The sequence below is a fragment of the Panthera pardus genome, unplaced genomic scaffold, assembly GCF_024362965.1.
Source record: "Panthera pardus isolate Hobbes unplaced genomic scaffold, ASM2436296v1 HiC_scaffold_24, whole genome shotgun sequence".
Classification (NCBI taxonomy): Eukaryota; Metazoa; Chordata; class Mammalia; order Carnivora; family Felidae; genus Panthera; species Panthera pardus.
Genome location: NW_026526810.1, coordinates 143,521 through 163,094, shown reverse-complemented (window position 1 = coordinate 163,094; position 19,574 = coordinate 143,521). Strand labels below are relative to the sequence as shown.

The 19,574-nt window shown below is 50.8% G+C and overlaps 1 protein-coding gene across 6 annotated transcripts in view; it reads right to left on the bottom strand.

Moving 5' to 3' along the window:
* Window positions 1-19,574, bottom strand: part of NTRK3 (neurotrophic receptor tyrosine kinase 3) — a 381,805-nt gene that overhangs the window by 267,044 nt on the left and 95,187 nt on the right. For all 6 annotated transcript variants that reach the window (XM_053888749.1, XM_053888744.1, XM_053888745.1 and 3 more), the window contains exon 4: window positions 2,203-2,271. In XM_053888749.1, coding sequence (XP_053744724.1) covers window positions 2,203-2,271 — 69 coding nt within the window. The remainder of the gene's footprint in view (window positions 1-2,202; window positions 2,272-19,574) is intronic.

The following is a 19,574-nucleotide window of genomic DNA, read 5'->3' as shown; positions in this document are numbered from 1 at the left end:
ATCTGACATTTTCTTTAAATATATATCCACGGAACAACTGTTTCTAAAACTCCACGAAACAGGTCACCATTGATTTCGCATCCAATGATTTTTTAGAAGGAGCACTGAACGTTTTCTCAATAATTCAGCCAACTGCAGACCCCAGATGTCCCCCAGAGAGATACTGTCCCTCGCCTCCTACAGAGGAAGGGGCAGGCATTCCAGGAGAACCAGACACGAGACTCCCAAGAAAGAGAGCCCCCAGTTAGCTCCTTATGACAGAGTCCCTGATCAGTACTAGGGCAACGTCAGAAAGAACTGCAATCACGCACTTTTTGAAAATTATCACAGAACCTATCCTTGAATTAGAAAGAGATTTTAAGAGCCTGGGAGACAACTAAGCATAGTGGTCAAGACCTTCAGTCCATACACTACCAGTTGGTTAATGGGTAACCCAAAACATGATACTTAACCTTGCTGAGTACCTCAGTGTCCCCAAATGTGAAGTGACAGTACTAATTCCTACCTGATAAATTATTACAAGAATTAAACAACGTACATAATTCGAGAGATTGCTTGGCCCAGTGCCTGGCACGGAGTTAGATCTCAGAAATCGCTGTTGGCAGTGACCTTATCAGTCATGTTCATTTACCACTAAGGTTTTTTCCACCTACAAAGATGGAAATGAATACAATGCATCAAGTCTAATGGTCTGGCATTTAGCTGTCTGTGACATCGTCTAATTTTTCAGTGTTATATAAACAAATAAATATATATTTACCTTTTTCCAAGCTCAGGTAGTTTTTAATTGGTGTACATCAAGATCTCAGCCCTACATGACCTGAGAATTGTTGATTGCTATGTCTACTATGCCCAGGCCAGACGAGTAGCCCAGAGGAAGGGGCAAAATCCTAAGAAAGGCAGTACTATCCTAGCAGTGTTCTCTAAAGTCTACAATACTGTCGAAGAGATCACCTCTGTATTCCCTGACCCGAAATGGCCTTGGAAGAAGCACAGGCACTCAGGTCCATAAGGATAAGTAGGATATACAAGGCCCTCCTGGGGTAATGGGCTTACTGGGTCACTGGATATAAATATTCCCCTCCTGACCAACTTGGTTGGAAAAGCTAAGATCATGACTCAACCATGAACTCAGGTGTTCCCAGGTGGGGGGAGGACAGGTTGAAAGGCCAACATCATGGGCAGAGACCCAAGGCCACTGCCTCTTGGTAAAGATACTAAGCAATCTCTATTCAGTGATTTGGATTTGAGTCACTAAGTAAAAGGGAACACGTGAGCAGTGTCTCTGGAACCCTGACTCCCTAATTTCATCCACGCCTTAATTCCTTTCCAATTTATTCCTTGATTTGTTCCCCCGACATAATATGCTGTCCTTCATGCACAGAGGTGGCCCTGATGACTCACACATCCACAGAAGTTATTTTTTCCAGCAGTGGTCAGGAATTTTCACTCATCCATCCAACATGGGTTTGTACAAAATGGCTGGAGGGGACAGGGCTGAATCCATGAGCCTTGGAAGGCACCAAGGCCAAGAAGTCCACAGGCAGATTAAATAAATACATGGACTTGCCTCCCACCATTCCCACCATCAAGATGCCCATACTCAAGACAAACAGGCTGACAAAAGATTATGAGTGATGGACAGGACGTGTGGTCTGAAGTCAGAGGCCTGGGTTCAAGTCCTGGGTTGGCATTATTATCCCTAATAATGCAATCTTGGCTGTGTCTCACATGCCTTTTGGGCGCTCAGAACCCTCACTTTAAAATGAAAAAATGCATTTTTTATTGGAGATATAGTAACACTCATCTCCCATGATGCTCATGATGATAAATCTAAAGTCACATAAATGAAAGCACACCTAATAATCTACAAAACCATGTATTACCAATGTGATTTATTATAAATTCATAAATACACTTTAGTATTATAAATATCAATGCCATTATTACCAGTTACCTACAGATAACAAAACTGTGCCCTGCTCAGAGGTAAGATTCCTGTCTTCTTCTGAAATGTACTGTGCCAAAAAGAGCCTCAGAAATCAAACGACAGGGTGGCTCACTCTCACTGAACATGGTATACTCCGTGTCACCCAAGCCGAGAAGCCCCTTCAAGCGCACACCCGACCTCAGGTGGCCCCACTGCCCAACACGTTTCCCCACCCAGCCTACTACTTGCATGGTCTTCAAGACCAAACTTACAATTCCCGAAGACTCAGCGTCTGGAAGAGCTGCCATGAGAGTGTGGTAAGCCGGTTACTCGACAGGTTTCTGCAAGAATGACAAATAAAGGGGAAGTTAAGGGACGGATCTGCATAAGTAATGCTCGTGGTAGTAAGCTTGGTTATTTCACGGGAGCCTGGCTGTGTTGCTATTCTCCTTGGCTCCATTCTGCTAACAATATATGCCTGCCAGTAGTCAAGGCCACAGATTAGGTTTGCAGAAGATTTCGGAGAAAGGGAGAGATTTTACAAATGTTAAAACAAAAAAAAAATCGTGGTCATTTCCCCACATCCTCACACTACAATAAGGGTTCAGGGAACCTTCTGGAAGCCACCCTCCTCCAGGAGGACAGAGACCTTTCAGGGTACACAAGCCAACTAGCATTCTTTTTCATTTCTGTTACTGAAGTGTCACGGATATAAAAACAACTGTGCATATTTAATGTATACATTGTATACTTCAAGATAAGTATATACCCCTGAAACTGTGACCATAAACGATGCCATAAACTTAACCAGCAACTCTAAAAGTATCCTACTCTCTCTCTCCTTTATTTATTTTTTTTGCAATAAGCATTAATATAAGATACATCCTCTTAACAAGTTTTTTAGGTATACAATATAGTATCACTAATGGACTATGCTGTACCATAGCCTATCTAGGACTGACTTGCTCATCTCACATCAGTGAAACTATATACCCTTTTACCAACAAGCATTCTTAACATTCACGATAGTGGAAAAAACCTCTGCAGGTCACCTACAATTTCTTCTACCCAGTCTCTCCCCCAGCAAAGAGGTCCATCAATGATCAAGACATCAGCCTTTTGTTCACACTTCTGTTCTCCTCCTAATGGCTATTTAATTGCTCTCATTAGGATGTACAGGGGAAAGGAGTAGCCATTAGTGTTCCAAATAACAGAAGAAACACGCCCACGGTTATCACTTTGCCAGGCTCGACAAACAGCTTCTGATGTGGTAGCAGCCCTTAAAGGCAGCAGTCAAACACTGCTAGAACTGAAGTGGACCCCAGGAACAACGTACTCACGTACCGATGAGCACGGACGGCTGTAAGGATGCCACGTAGGTAAATATCGACCCGCACGCACACAAGCATGTGTGGACTGGCATCCATTAAACACACAGGTAGCAAATGCAAACGCACACTCTCGCTCATTCACATAAGCATATGCACACATATGCTTACACACGCACACCCCTATTTAGGTGATTTCTATAACAGATACTTGGGGAGAACCAAAAACAGGCTACAGTGAGGAATGAGGGGTGGACGAGACAGAAGGAACCCCTGACATTTTTATTCAAGTTATAAGGGAGTAAGCAAGAGAGCTGCTGTTTGCCATGAAAAGAAGGAAGGGGACAAGGTGATGGCATTACCGACGTGGAAGAGGGAGACGGCTCCTTTACGCAGGAGCTTAGAGAGGTGCTCTCTGAGAGGGTAACAGCGAGCTGAGCCCAGAGTGAGAAGGAACCAGTGCCAGGCTTGGGCTGTTCCGGGCAGTGGACGCCAAGAAGAGCAAAGGCAGGGAGGAGGCCAGTGGGGAAGAACGCAGGGGAGAGTGGTTGGGGGTAAGGGAGAAGAGGAAAGAGCCACACCCACCTTTGCTGGCCGTAGTGAAGACCTTGGATTTTATTTTAAAAACCAATGAGAAGGCAGTGGATGGCTTTAAATCGGGAAGTGACATAATCTAATTACCTTTTTTTTTTTTTTTTTTAAGTAAAAGACCAAGACTGCTGGAAGGTGGCAGACCACTTAGGAGGTCTCTGTATTGAGGAAGGGGATTAGAGATAACGAAGCAGGTGAACTGGGAGGAGGGGCAGGGAGGGGGAGGGGGCCGCCAGGACCTCCTATTGGACTGGGTCTGGGAGAGGAGGCAGGAAGACGCCAGCAACAAGGCGAGCAGCCTTATTTGTTAAGACCAGGAAGGCTGTGCAAGGGTCATATCTGGGGGTGGGGTTCAGATCAAGAGCTTCCCCTTGCAAACACTGAGTTGGAGATGCCTGTTAGACATCCAGGGAGAGAAATCAACTAGCCTGTTGGCCAGGGGCTAGAGGTCACAGGGGAAGTCCAGGCTGGTGAAATCACAGAGAGTATGCACACCTTTCACAGGGACAGATGACAGACACAAGGACCCGAGGGACACGGCTTCCCCTTTGCATCTGAGGCCGCCCTACCCTTGGTGACAGCCTGTGACTATGTTAAGAAAGGCAACCCCGTTTCTGCAGGTGCAGGGGACTGGTAGACAAAAGAAGGGGGGCCATAGGCAGGGAGGGGGCCCTAAGCTTCCTGTTGTGCTCCCCCTGCAGCCAGCACTGTCCTTCCAGGGCCCTCCTGCCCGCAGGGCACTGTCTAGGGTAGGTGCCCCGCAGCCTGCCTCCTGCCCGTGGGGTGTAGAGCTCTAATGCGAGTGACTCACCGAAAGCTCATCAACCGTGACCTGTCCACATGCTCCCCTTCACAAAACCCCTACCAGCAGTCTGCTTGTGCCTACAGACTTCCTGCACCCGCGCTGACCAGAAGGAAACGGGTGATAAAGGAGGACCTGCACAATGACCAATTGAGGACACACTGGGGCAAAGCACCCTGGGACCCACCGCTCGGGAGGCTGGAGTGTGGATCAGATGTACACGCCAAGCTGTGTGGGCTAGAGGCTGACTTTACAGTAGGTTTCGCGCCCGGAGCTCAGACCTCGGGGTCAAGGACACCAGGTGTCGATGCCACTCTGAGTCCTGTTACCATTAGCCTCTACGATGTTTCAGCAAATGTGAGTGACGCATCCAGACAGAAGTCTTCTGTTTTGTTTTGTGGTTCCCCCAGCTCACTGTCTATACAGCAGCAGCAAAAGTAAAGGCAAGGCCCGCCTGCCATGAGGTCTCGGCCTCCCTGCAGCACAGCCCTGAACGGAACCCCCAGTTCTAAAACGGAGCAGCACCCCGTAAGAGTCAGCAGCCAGGAACCCCAGAGTCACAGAGCCCTCAGAAGTATGCCCCGTCTGTCCCTCCCCCACCATCGCCACTCCACCCCCAGCAAGAAGCAAGAGACAGGAGTAATCCAGATGAAGTGGGGACCCTGCCCATCCCTGAGGGGCTCCAGCCACAGAGAGTGCGAGGGGTTCCTGGGGAGCCAGAGGCAGGGGGCAGGCTGCCAGCAATGTCCCTTCACAAAGGTCATGTTATGCTACATCAGGCAGAAATGTCATGAGAAAATTGGATTCTGAAAGATAGAAAATACCAGGCATTCTGGGCAAATCACGAATAAGAAACAGTATTATCTCCTTACTACAAGATGGATGGGATTGGGGGGCAGGGGGCGGGACACTCCGTAAGGGGGAGGTGGGCTCCTCTTCCTCCGGGGGGCGTCCTGGCTTCATCTTCCTCCTGCCCCTGCCACACCCAGCAAGATTCCTGCAGTTCCTTGGCCAAATGGAGCGGCCACTGCAGTGGTCACAGGCTCTGTCCAGGAGGACAAAGTCCCCTCCTCCCCCACTGCCTCGCTGGTACACAGACCATCCTCTCTTGTGGGAAGGAAAGCCTGCCCTTACTCCCTCTACAGACCAGCTCCTCTCCCCTCTCCCGTCCTCACTCCTTCCCGCCTCCCTGCACTGCCGCCACAATCAACACCCGCCTTTCACCAAGGGCTAACTAAGCACCAGGTACCGTGTTAAGCACTTTTACACTCGTGACCGTATTTAATACTTACAGCAACCATACAAAGCAGGTATCACTATTATCTCCACAGTAGAGATGAGGAAACTGGGGCTCAGAGGTTGCTGTCCGAAGCTGAGGAGGTCTGAGTGGCCTTAATGCAAAGGCTCCAGCAACGAGCAACACGTGACACACGTGACATTTGCAAGCAACCCACAGACATCTAAATTCCCAGGTAGACACACACACACACACACACACACACACACACACACACCCCTCAGGTGTCGCCAGAGACAGCGACACTGTGCTGCACAAGTCCCTGGAGGAGTGCAGTGTGAGCAACCTGTGCGACTGCACACAGCACCTCGCCAGAGACACACGAGAGAAGCATCCAGCCCCAGAGACAAATGTATCCACAAAAGACAAGTAAGGCAAACATACGGCCACCACGAGACAAGCAGGGCACGCGTCTGGCCACACGGGCATTTATAAATGCTCGTGGCGCAGGGCACACGGGGAAGCTGAGAGACAGGGCTTTAATAGACTTACCACCCACTCAGAATTCACTGCCCCTGACTTTCCTTCCAGCTAGCGCCTCACCTGCACTCACCTGTCGCCAGTTATTGACGGGCTGGTTATCTTGCTCATCAGACAAGGGTTTACTTAAGAACCATCCTGCCTCTGGGCCCCACGGCAGCCTCTTCCTGGATCCTCTTCCCTAAAAGATCCATTATCACCTGTCTCTGACTTTTGCTTGGGTCAGCGGCCAGTTTCCAAGCCACCTGACCACTGGAATTAATTCGGTGAGCACAATCTTACGAGATGATGTATCAAACACTTTCCCAAAATCAAGCTCTGTGACATCGCCCCCGTATCCCTCATCCGAGACTACCAAACAAAGCCATTAATTCTGTCCTGCGCTCCTGGCTCTCTCACAGCCCAGACTCTGGGGCCCAGAGTCATGAACAATGATGAGGCAGTTACTGGGTGCTCTGGGGACAGGGAGCCAGACACACAGATGGCCAAAATCTGACCCTGAGGAAAGACAGGGCTGAGATGGCTCTTCCTGCATTAACCCCTTGGTGATCTCCAGTGAACTTCAGTGTGGCTAGCAGTCCCATGACCTTCCTAAAGGGGGCGCCCAACTGCAGCAGCACGGAACCCGTGAATGCAGAGGATGTCACCCTCTACCCTCGGAACCCTACTGTCCAAGGAGAGGATCACTCAAGAGGGACCTGTTGCCAAGAAAAGCCAACCAGATGGATTCTTCCGTTGCCCCAAAGAAACATATCCTTGGGGGCTGAGACTTGAGAAGGGGACACTAAGCTCCATCCACAAGAGACCCAGGAGACGAGGAACTTCATAGATTTCCTGGATTCACGGCACGGCTGACATCTGGAAGGCAGTGCCCCCTCCTCTACTGGCAGAGGCAGGCCCACGAGCAGGTTATGTCTCAGGACTCAACTGTGTAAGGGACTGCTGGTGGCAGGTGCCCCGCTATTCCCGTGCTATTGTGCCAGACTGTCCCACCCGCCACCTAGGTCAGCCGGGCACCCCACACCTGTTCACGTCCACACCATGGACCCTTTGTCGGGTCTGCCCGGCCCCCACTTCGGTTCCTGCACGCTCACTCCACCCCTTCACCCCCTCGATCCCGCTCACTGTGGTTTTGTCTCCTTGGTCATGGGCTCAATTGCGTCCCCTCAAAATTCATACGCTGAGGGGTGCCTGGGTGGTTCAGTCGGTTGAGCAACCAACTTTGGCTCACGTGGTGATCTCAAGGTTCGTGGATTCAAGCCCTGCATCGGGCTCGCTGCTGTCAGCGCAGAGCCCACTTCAGATCCTCTGTGCCCCAATCTCTCTGCCCCTCCCCCACTCGTGTCCTCTCTCTCTCTCAAAAATAAATAAAATGTAAAAAAAAAATTGTATGTTGGGGCACCTGAGTAGCTCAGTCAATTAAGCATCTGACTTCAGCTCAGGTCATGATCTCTCAGTTTGTGAGTTCGAGTCCTGCGTCGGGCTCTGTGCTGACAGCTCAGAGCCTGGAACCTGCTTCAGATTCTGTGTCTCCCTCACTCTCTGCCCCTCCCCCATTCATGCTCTGTCTCTCTCAAAAATAAACATTAAAATTTTTTTTAAAAAATTCATATGTTGACATCATAACCCTCAGTACCTCTAAAAGTGACTGTACTTGGAGACAGAGCCTTCAAAGAGGTAATTAAGGTTAAGTGAGGTCACTGAGATGAACCCTAATCCAATAGGGCTGGTGTGTTTATAAGAAGAGATTAGGACACAGGCATGTACAGAATGGGACCGTGTGAAGACACGAGGAGAGGACATCCATCTACAAGGCAAGGAGAGAGGCTTCAGAAGAAGCCAACCTTGCCAACGCCTTGACCTGGGACCTCCAGCCTCCAGAACTGTGGGAGATACCTTTCTGTTGTCTCAGCCGCCCAGACCTGTTAGAGCAGTTCAAACAAACTATATACTAGTTGTCCTTAGCGCCTCTTTTACCCCCTGGCCCTGACAGCCAAGCTGGCCGCTCTACTGTGACCCCTGAAAGGCTCCAAGCCATGACTTTCCATCACTACCTTGCTCTATGCCCAGGTGCTCCAGGAACCCACCTCCCAATCAGGTTCCAGCTGCTAAGATCTAACCTGGCATCTGTCCACTAGGTAGATCCCCCTGGGCACACGCAGCTGTTTTTCTGCAAAAGAGCGTGAAAAGAGAAAGTTGAGCTTCCTATGACACCCACCTGGCCCCTCCCTGGCCGCCACACCAACTGGGAAGCTGGCCTGGGCAGGTGGGATTGAGGCAACTTCCAGCCTCGGTCTGGAGGCTCAGAGACCTGGGCTCTTTCTGTCAACCAACTCAGAGACTGGTGGTGCTAACGCCCTGACTCCAGGAGGCCACACCCCATCACCTGCCTTTCCCCAAACATCCAGCCTGAGGAGTCGCCTCCTTCAGGAATCACCCTCCCAGATGGCCTCAGGGAGTTTGTTCTCTGCACCCTGACACCCAGTAGTCCTGGTATCTGAGCTGCCTTTTTGGATGCATCACAACTAGGGCTGGGTGTCCTGGGGGATCGGCTTTTCCAAGACACCAGAAGGTGCCAGATTCTCTCTCTGAAGCCCCGGGCCCTTTCTCCATCTTCTCAGACCTGCCTGGGAGTAGTGCTGGGAGGAGCCCCAGCCGCCCCTGCTCCGGGTCCCACAGGAAGCCCGGAGCCCGCTGCATCCCAGGCTGTGCTCAGGGGGGAGGGCCCAGCCTGGCCCACCCAGGAAGCACGCTCGATGCACCAGCCACCCCTCTCCATCTCTCAACGCAGCTTTCCAGACACTACCCGGTGCCTCCAGGGCCAGTAAGTGCGTGGGGAGCAGCTGATGCCCTGGGGGGAGGTGCCAACCCTTACCTCCAACCGCATCCATTGGGTGGCCAATGGAGAAGATGGGGCATGGAGGGTGGAGGAGGGTCCCTCAGGTCCCCCACAGCTCCCTGTATATCTGTATAAATGGATGGGATTTTAACAGGGCCCCACCCACCCCCATGTTGTTATATCACTGGGCCATAGTCTGTGTCTCCTCTCCCGGCCCTCCACTCTCTTCCTCTATTTTAATTTCATGTTCTTTTCCGGGTTCCACCCCGAACCCTTGTGCCACCTTCAAGATTCCTGTTTATAAGTCCCATCTCCTCTGCACTGGACTTGGACGTGAAACTCGTCTCAATAAACCCTTTGGAGAAAGGGAAGAAAAAAAAAAAAAAGAATACTGAGAACCGGGAGTGATGAACACCACAGTCCCTTGACTTTTCCTAGAGGATTCGTTCAGCCACTTGCAAAAGGCATGATTCTGAACACCCTAGGGGCTCCAAGCACAGCTAACCAGAACACGGCCAAGGTCAAGCCCCTCCTCATCTTGTAGGCTCCCAGGAGCCGAGGCTCACTGGCTGCGTCCATCATCATCTAAGCCTTATTTCCTTCATCCAAGAAGGCAGCATTTTGAAAGGGGGGATTCTTGGGGCACCTGGGTGGCCCAGTCGATTAAGCATCTGACTCTTGATTTCAGTTCAGGTCATGATCTCACGGTTGTGAGTTCAAGTTCCGCTTGATTGGGATTCCTCACTGAGCCTAGAGCCAGCTTAGGATTCTCTTGTTCTCCCTCTCTGCCCCTCCCCCACTTGTGTGTGCGTTCCCGCTCTCTCTCAAAATAAATAAATATTTTGAGAAAAAAAAAGAAGAAAAATGCGACTGTTCCTTCTGTAAGAGCCAGTGCCCCCTTGATGATCTGTCTGTCCTCCTTCCCTTTCCCCATAAAGGAAATATCTCCATGGGTCTTCTTGGACAGAGCCAACTCCCTCCCTTGCCAGGATTCTTTTGACATTGCTGAAGAACCTGGAGGAAAGGTCAAGAAAGGAGAACCCCCTGATGCAGCACCAACCCCACAGAGAGTTTGCTGGAAAGAAGCCAACCAGCCACGAAGAAGGAGGCGGCTGACAGTCTACTGCACATTTCTCCAAGAGCCAGAGCATGTATGAGTCATTGACCTTGACCTTGAGACTTTGTGTACAGTTGACCCTACACCAGAGATGACTGCAGCCTGCTGTGAGGAGCTGTTATGGTGGCGGCCACCAAACTCCCTGGGCTGAACAGGCGGGGAAGAAGGAAGCACCACGCAATCCCATCCCCAAGGCCTGCTGCTGGCCATCCAAGAGGCTCTAAGAGCCAACCTCTTAAAATCCAGTGTCTGTGACAAGAAAGCTGGGGCTGCTGCCCAACCTTCCTCTTGAAGACCAAGAAATATCCTTCTACATCATTGATATATTTGCTTTTCCCTCAATTAAACTGCTGTAAAAGGGGGTGGGGGTTAAAGCCATTTGAGCCATTTTTATTCAGCTAAATTACACTGGATGGCTCATTTAATGAACTTTAATGAAGCCAAAATGCTTTCTCTAATCAAATCTCCAATGACGTGACTGGTGCCTTGACCTTAGATCGGGAGGCTGGAGACAGCTATTCTACAAGGGCCCTGTGTTGGGCTAACCCAGGGTTTCCCAGAGTATGTTCCCAGGAATCTGAGGTCCGCAGTACATTAAGGGATATTCCAAAGGGAAAATATTCATGTTGCTTGAATAATGTGGTTCTCAACAAAACAAAACACACTTATTTACTGCAGAACTTCTCAGAGCCTTTCCTAAGAGAAGGAGCTGACCTACTGAATCTCAAACTTACTGGACCACAGAATCATCTAGCAAAAATATCACCCCAACCCCCCAAAAATCACCCCACGTAACATAGAGAAATGATGGCTGTCATAAGAAATATGTATTTGCTCTTGGTACAGGGTTCTTGGCTCAGAGCTACCAAAACACTTAGGATTTCTTGAGCAGTTAAGAATAATGGGAGGATCTTTTATTATAATATTTGATCTCTTGTCCTCAGTCCCTGAAATTACTTCAGAGAATGAGGTGACTTTTGGAAAGCCCCTGCACATGGGCGGGGGGGGGGGGGGGTGCTGACTGGAACTCTCAGTCCCACCCCCTCATTTCTGGGGAGGGGAAAGGGAGCAAAGGTGGAATCAGTCGCCAATGGGCAATGATTTGATCAACCATGCCTACATAATACAGCCCCTGTAAGAAAGGAGTTTGGGGGCCGGCGAAGTGGAACACTTCCATGTGCATGTGCCGCCATGCCAGACCCCAAACGCCACAAGGACAAAAGAGCCTTTATTCGGGACCTGGCCCTATGTATCTCTTCATCTGCTTGTAGAATTTGCATTCTTTACTATCCTTTGTAATAAACTAGTAATCTAGTTGAGTAAATGAGTTTCCTGAGTTCTGTGAGCTACTCTAGCAAATTTATCGAACCCAAGGAAGGGGTCAAGGGAACCTCTGATTTTCAGCCAGGTTGTGAGAAGCACCAGCGACAATCTGGATTTGGGACTGGCGTCTGGAGTGGCGACTGAGCCCTTCACTTGTGGAGTCTGATGCTATCTCTGGGTAGATAGTGTCAGAATTGAGTTCAATTGTGGGACACCCAGCTGGTGTCCCAGAATTGTTTGGTGGTGTAGGGGGAAAAAACCCACACATTGGAATTGGGTGCAGAACTGTTCATCGTGGTGCACAGGGGCCAGCAAGCTATGGTCCATGGGCCAGCACTGTTTTTTCCGTTTTTGTAAATATGATTTTGTCACAACACAACCATGCCCCTTCATTAACGTCTTGTTTGTGCCCATGTCCTCGGTGGGATAACGGTCCTCCAAAGATGTCCACATTCTAAGTCCCCGTTATCTGTGAACAGATCAACTTCCATAGCAAAAGAGACTTTGCAGATGCGATTAAGAGTGTGGACCTTGAGAAAATTGTCCTTAATTCTCCCAATAGCCCCAGTGCAATCGCAAGCATCCTCAAAAGTGGAAGAGGGGGACAGACAGAAGGTCAGAGAGAGTTGCGACAATGGAAGAAAGGAAAAGAGATGTGATGTGCTGGCTTTGAAGATGGAGGAAGGCACCACAGGCCAAGGAATGTGGCATGGCCTCTAGAAGCTGCAAGAGGCAATGTAACAATTCTCCCTTAGAACCTCCAGAAGGGACCCCAGCCCTGTAGACATCTTGATTTTTGCCAAGTGAAGCCCATGTTGGACTTCTAAGCTACACAGTGCAAGACAAGAAATCTGTGTGTTTAAGCCACAACGTTTAGGGTAATTTGTTACAGCAGCTACAGAAAACTCATACACCCTTACAGGGCACCTGGGTGGCTCAGTCAGTTAAACGCCCGACTAAGGCCTTTTGGCTAAGGTCATGATCTCACAGTTGTGGGTTCAAACCCCATATCAGGCTCCATGCTCACAGCATGGGGCCTGCTTGGGATTCTCTCTCTCTCTCTCTCTCTCTCTCTCTCTCTCCCCTCCTTGCATGCTCTCTTTCTCTCTCAAAATAAATAAAGTTTTTGAGAGAGAGAGAAGAGAGCGAGAAAGCACATGAGCAGGCAAGGGGCAGAGGCAGAGGGACACAGAGAGAGAATCCCAAGCAGGCTCCACCTTGCCAGCAAGGAGCCGAACCCACGAACTGTGAGATCATGACCTAAGCCAAAGTCAAGAGCCAAACGTTTCACTGACTGAGCCACCCAGGTGCCCAATAAATAAACTTTGGAAAAAAAAGAGGGGGGTGCCTCCACATGGCTGGCTCAGTCGGTGAAGCATCTGACTCTTGATTTTAGCTCAGGTCATGATCTCACGGTTCGTGAGTTCAAGCCCCACATCGGGTTCCACACGGACAGTGTGGAGCCTGCTTGGGCTTCTCTGTCTCTCTCTCTCCCTGCTCCTCCCCTGCTTACTCTCTATCTGTCTCTCTGTCAAAATAAAGAAACATTATAAAAACGGAAAGCAAGAAAAGAAAACTCAGACATCCCTTGTAGCTTGCCTAGAGCCACAGAGTTGAGTAGGTGTCACAGAGACCAAATGGTCCACAAAGCTTAAACTATTTAGTACGTGGACCTTTACAGAAAGAGTGTGACAGCACGCACCCACCCATAGAAACATAATGTGAGCCACATATGCAAATTCAAATTTTCTAGTGGTCTCTGAAGAGAGACAAAACTAGTTGTATTCATACTTAATATAAAATGTCATCAATTGACGTGATCAATATAACAAATGCTAATGAGATATTTTGTATTCCTTTGTGTGTGTGTTGTAGCTTTGAAATCCATGTGTACTTTACCCCCACAGCACATCTCGTTTGGACGGGCCACATTTCAAGGGCTCAACAGCCATGGATGGCCAAGGCTACCATACTGGTCCACGAAGCTCTAGACCATCTATAAAAGCCAGGCACTGACTGGGGCCCTCAGTAAAGAGGAGCCGCCAGGAGGTGGAGAAGTCTAACTAGAAGTTCTCCAAAGTAAAGTCAGATGTCCTTTCCCCAGACGCCAATCTGTCCCAGAATCCAGCAGTCACGTGGAAAGGAGTCACTCCGGTTGTCCCCAACTCTGTGGGGACCACTGAACAGCTGCCAGCATCCTCTCAGGCTGGAGAAGCTCAGGACAGTCAGGAAAAGAGGGGACAGGACTTGCTGCACACTGAGAGGGTGAAGAAGGACTGAGGCCCAGCACACGAGAGACTAAACTTGGGCATGACTGCTGGACCTCAGGAATGCTTGGCCCACCTCATCAAGCCCAGACTCCACCTTGAAATTCAGGTCTTTTCGCACAATGACCTCAACCACTCTGTCACCCCCCACACCTCCCTTCTCATAACTAACCCTAAAGACCCCACTGTCACCACCACCACGAACAGAGCGGTATCACCAGGTTGGCTACACCCTCACAGCTTCCTGGCACTTCTCCATCTCCACACCATGGCCCCCAGCGTCCTCTACACTTTCATGCACTTGCTCCCTGTCCTCCAGGTACATTTCAAATAGCCCTAAGTATGGCCAGTGCCACCCACACCGAAATCTTTCCTTCCTTCCTCTTCTCCCCATGCATTCTGTCTGGGCCTCACATACAGCCCACATCTCAGACTTCCAGCTCTGTCTGCTGTGTATGTCTTGGTCTCCCCCAGAAGACTGCTCTTCCTTCAGGTAAAGAACACACTTCTTTTCAGCTTGATAGCCTTTATAGCCCCTGGAGCATAGTAAGTGCTCAATAAATGTACAGCAAGTTCAGTTGAATTCCCACAAAACCTTGGCATCACATGGGTCTGGGAGCTGTTCCCAAGCTCTGTCACCCTGGGCATGTTACTTGACCTGTCTCATCATATGGAAACTGGGGATACTGCAGGGCCTGTCCCCATGAATTGTGGTGAGGATTACACGGACTTTGGCAAACAGGGCACAGAAAGCAGCTGGTACGAGGCCTGGCCCTTGATAAATACAACCTATCATTTTCCATGCATATGGCGCCTCTCCCCTTATCTGCCCATCTCCAGTCACTGCTGGAGCTCCGACAGGCCCAAGCCCATTAAAACAAGCTCCAGAGGCCCAGGCGATAACCCCCTGAACTCAGGCATCAGCAAAATCTCAGTTCAACCAAAGAACACACAGCCACCCGTTTTAATTGGACATGTGGCATCTACTCCCCTGGAGCCGTGCTGGTGTCTGAACTCCTGCCCAGCCCAGCCCCTGCCCACATGCTCGGGCAGAGACTGAAGGCCCCACAGGTCAAGGGAACGGTAGCCCTCACCACAAAGCCTGGGGACCAGAGGTAAGGCTCATGAAAAAGCCTTACCATCAGCTCTGAGCCTTCTTGCAGTCTGCTTCTCACCAGACCTTGAATGTTATTGAGACTATATTTATTCTGAGGGGTTTTGCTCCCTGGGAGTTTCTTTTCAGACAAATTAACCAAAAGCTAATTGCCCTGAAGCATGAGGGCTCTCTCTGGAGCTCTGAGGGGGTGGGGGTAGAGGGTTGACGGGCATGGGGCATTCCTACCAGTTGTCCCCCTCAGGAGAGGAGAAGGCTGGGTCTGGCTCCGGGAGCCATGGCACCCAAGGGACTCTGGTACGTGAACAAAGGTGACACGGTGATGTGGCTAATGCATCACACTCATTTTTCACTCAAGAGCTGTTGTGATGAGAGAAGAACAAAGACACGGGGAGCATCTGTGAGACAATCAAGAAAGCAAAGCAGGGGCTACTGAGGGAGGAGGGAGCCACAGGTGAGTGTGGCTGCAGCCACAGAGAGGCTGATGAGGAAACTGCCACATGCACCATTGGGACTGGAGAAACCAGAGTCCGGGGAAGGCAGGCAGGGAGGAGGGCAGGCAGGGGCACGAGTACCACCCTGCTCTTCAAGACGCAGGACTTGAAGGCATATTCCCGTGGAGTATCTCACTAAAGCGAGAACTGGCACCCAAGATCTACGTTCTAAGATCTACTCTTGGGACTTGAGGAAGATCTATGGCTCTCCCCAAAACAACACAATGTTAAGCACCAAGCGGCTTTGGGCCTGTTCATAAAGAAACATGATTAGCCAGCAATGCATCTGATCCCTCATGATCCCTCGTGATGAGTAGCTGGAAGGAACACAGGCCAGGGGTGGGTTGAGGGAAGCATCTAGGACACAGGTTCTCCAACTCTGGGCATGAGCATCACCTGGAGGGTTATAAAAGCCAGACAACCAGGCTCCATCTCCCAGAGCTTCTGATTCAATAGGTCTCGCCTGGAATTTGCATTGCTAAGCAGTTCCCAGGGTGATGCCCACCCTGCCAGTTTGGGAACCACACTTCCAGAACCACTGACGGTAGTGAAGTTTTGTCTTTGCAACGAGTTTGCTTCGCCTCTTATCAACTCCTTCTGTCCCGAAAGGTCAGATGATCGTGCAAGTACAGGAGAACAAAACAGCCATGTGTCCAGATGTAAAGAGACACCGTGCGAAGAGCCAAGGAATCGAGAACTCCTGGGAACAGACGCCATTGTTAATAACTAGAAAGGGGACTTGGCCTCCCCATCTGAAACCTGGTGGAGGGCTGCACCATGAGAGGTGCCCATAGGCAGTCTGGAGAAGGGCTGGGACAGTGCTAGAAATGGACTAATGTGAGCAGGTGGGGACCCTGCTCAGCTGCCAAATGGACGGGGTCCCCCTGAGGCCAGGGGACGCACCAAGGAGCAGAGACCTTAGCCCAGGGCCTTGCGGCATTTTCCTAGGAGACTGGAGCATGGTGTCATCGACTAGGATGAAAGGATTAACTGAAGCCGCTCTTTCCAGAGATAGCTTTGCAGACAGCTGCCTACGGGCTTCAGGTGCCTTTGCACCGGAGCCCTTCAGGCCTCCGTGTCCCTCCCCCTTCCCAGACCACAGCCTGTCTGTGGATGTAAAGAGCTGTAGCCGACTGCTGTCTGCCTCCCTTCCAGCAGAGCCAGGAGGACACAGGGATGCCACTGTCACCTGGCAGCCTTCTCATCCACTGGGCTGGCCAGGAGACCCGGCCACTGAGATCACGTGAGGAAGGAGGTAACAGATTCGTTTTTACGATGGAACGTGTAGGCAAGGGGCACTGCAGGGAGAGCCCAGGCAGGCAGTGTGGTGGAGAGCTCGTTATGTCCCCACCTTACTGCTCTGGGATGCCACATCCCATGGGGCGGGCAGGAGTTTTCTCAAAAGTGTGATCCCAAGACCAGCGGCATCACCATCACTGGGGACTCGTTAGAAATATACATTCTCAGGGCCCAAGCCCAGACCTGAGGAATCAGAATCGTTCAGCATGAGCCCAGCACCCTACGTGGTACCAAACCCACCAAGCGACACCGGCTCCCGCTCTAGCTGTGAGCAGTGGTAATAATGGCAAACAGCACCAACCTCGGAGCCAGAGAGACAAGCTAGACTCTCGGCTCTGGTCCTCGGAATCGCGTGACCCACCCTCCAAGGACGTTACTGAACCGCCTTGGGTCCGTTTCTTCATCTCGACCACACAAATCATAATAGTATCTGCCTCATGGGGCAGCTCTAAGGATTAAGATGAATTTATGGATATCAAGTGCCCAACCAAGTGCTTGGCACGCGGTAGGTACTCAATGCGTGGCGAGGCCAGTATTGAGAGTGGTGGTGATGACCGTGGCTAACACACAGCGACTACTCTGGGCCAGCTCTCTTTAAAGGTTCTACGCGGAAGAGCTCACTTAGGGCACGCGGGTGCCTCAGGGGGTTGAGCATCCGACTTCAGCTCCAGTCACGATCTCACGGTTCCTGAGTTCAAGCCCCACATCGGGCTCCCTGGCTGTCAGTGTAGAGCCCGCTTCGGATCCTCTGTCCCCCTCTCTCTCTGCCCCTCCCCCACTCGTGCATGCTCTCTCTCTCTCTCAAAAATAAACAACATTAAAAAAAAGAGCTCACTTAAACACGACAACAACCCTATAAGGGACGTGCTATCATCGTCATCATCATCATTTGTCATCATCGCCACATTCCAAAGGAGAGATCATGGAACAAGGAAATTAGATACCTCACCCTGGGCCAGCAGCTGCCTCGAGGGGGAGCCACGAATCGAACCCCCACAGCCTGGCTGCAGTCTGTGTTCTTTACCACCCACCAGGAGAAGCAGGAGGTGGTAGGTGGTACTGGGGACCCATCTCCTGTGGTTCCATGACCCCTGTCTTCCTGTGACCCACTAGGACAAAATCCTACCGTTCTTAAGCAGAATTCGGAAAACCTCCCCACCCCCAGGTGTGGGAAGACTGGAAGTCTTGGTCTCTTGAGAGGGGGAATCACATCAAATTTCCCACCGTGTCCCCTAGTCCAACCGGGACCACACGTAAAGCCAAAAGGGACGAAGACCCACCTGGCAGCAGCAAGGGGCCCAGGGAGAGGCACGGAGATTCCCTCAACCAGCAATCCGCTCCCCCTACAGGCTCCCGACTTGACTGCAGACCAGAGCGCAGGCAGGGAGGGGCCTGGCGGAGCCACATACATTAACAACATGCCCAGGGTCAGAGCGCCTCAGGGCACGTCTCCAGGAGGCACGTGGGCAGGAGTCCGGCAGCAGAACACACACGCTGAGCTGCCAATGAGTCGAGCACAGGTCAGCCTTTTAGCGTGACTGTCTTGTGCTGGCGGGGGTGGGGGGGGGCACATTTGGGAGCACTGCTTCCCGCTTCTGCTCTGCCCTCAAGCTGCTGAGAAATTCCCTCTGCACGCATCAGATTCTAGAAACAGCAAGCAAAATGGAAGTGCAATAAAGAAGTAACGGGGCTCCGTGTTCCTCTCAAACGTTTACACCTGTGATGAACCAGCAGCACCTGGGACTAAGAACTCTACATAAGACTCTACCACAACCCAAGTTTCTCCCGGATACTTCGAAGGACCAGCACCACAGCAAACAAGAATATAAAGCTTCCAGGAGGTTCGATCCTTGCTTGGCCCCTTTCTAGCTCCGTAATTCTTGGGAGAGCCCACTGCATCACTGAACCTCTTTCTCTCCTCTGAAATGGCAGCAGAATCTCTACCACATTAAATGGTGGGAATCAAATAAAATACTACACGTTAGCGCCCCGTTCAGTGCCCGTCTTACACAGGCACTCCACGGAGATGGGCTTTTCTTACCAGTAGAGACTCAGAAAGAAAAAAGATTTTGAGATATCACACCTATTATGGTATGACTGAAGTGAGAGGGCCCGCCAGGGGAAGGGGAGGGATGAGGGGCGGGGCCCACACTTCAGATTCCAAATCCTTATAAGAAAACAGGAACGTGGAGGGAGCCATCGCTGCAGGAACAACAAAACAAGAAAACTCGCACCAGACAAGGCGCTCAGCAGACGCTGCTAAATGGTTTCCAATTAATTAACTGATTACATGATAGAACAGAAGGGGATTCGACAGAGCGCTGTTGACCTTTAAGAATAATTAATATATCAGGATAGCAAACCCATCCAAGGAAAATAATGAGGAACAATTTAATATTACATTCAAAAGCTCTGGATGGGGCGGCAGATGGGCCTTAGCTAAGCAAACTCCAGCTCCCTCCACCTCCTCCAGCTTCCTATCTACCCACCACCTCCCACCCAGCCTCTTCCTCCAGATCCTGAGACCTCAGGCCTCCCACCTCTGTGCAGGAGCACGGTGGTCCTGGCCCAGTCCTGTGACCAGCCCGTCCGCCCAGGTAACAATAGCAAAATAAGGAGGGCGGGGCGAAAGGCTCCCCACATTACCGAATGGAAAGGGAGATGCTGAAAGGGGCACATCGGCTCCCCCTTTG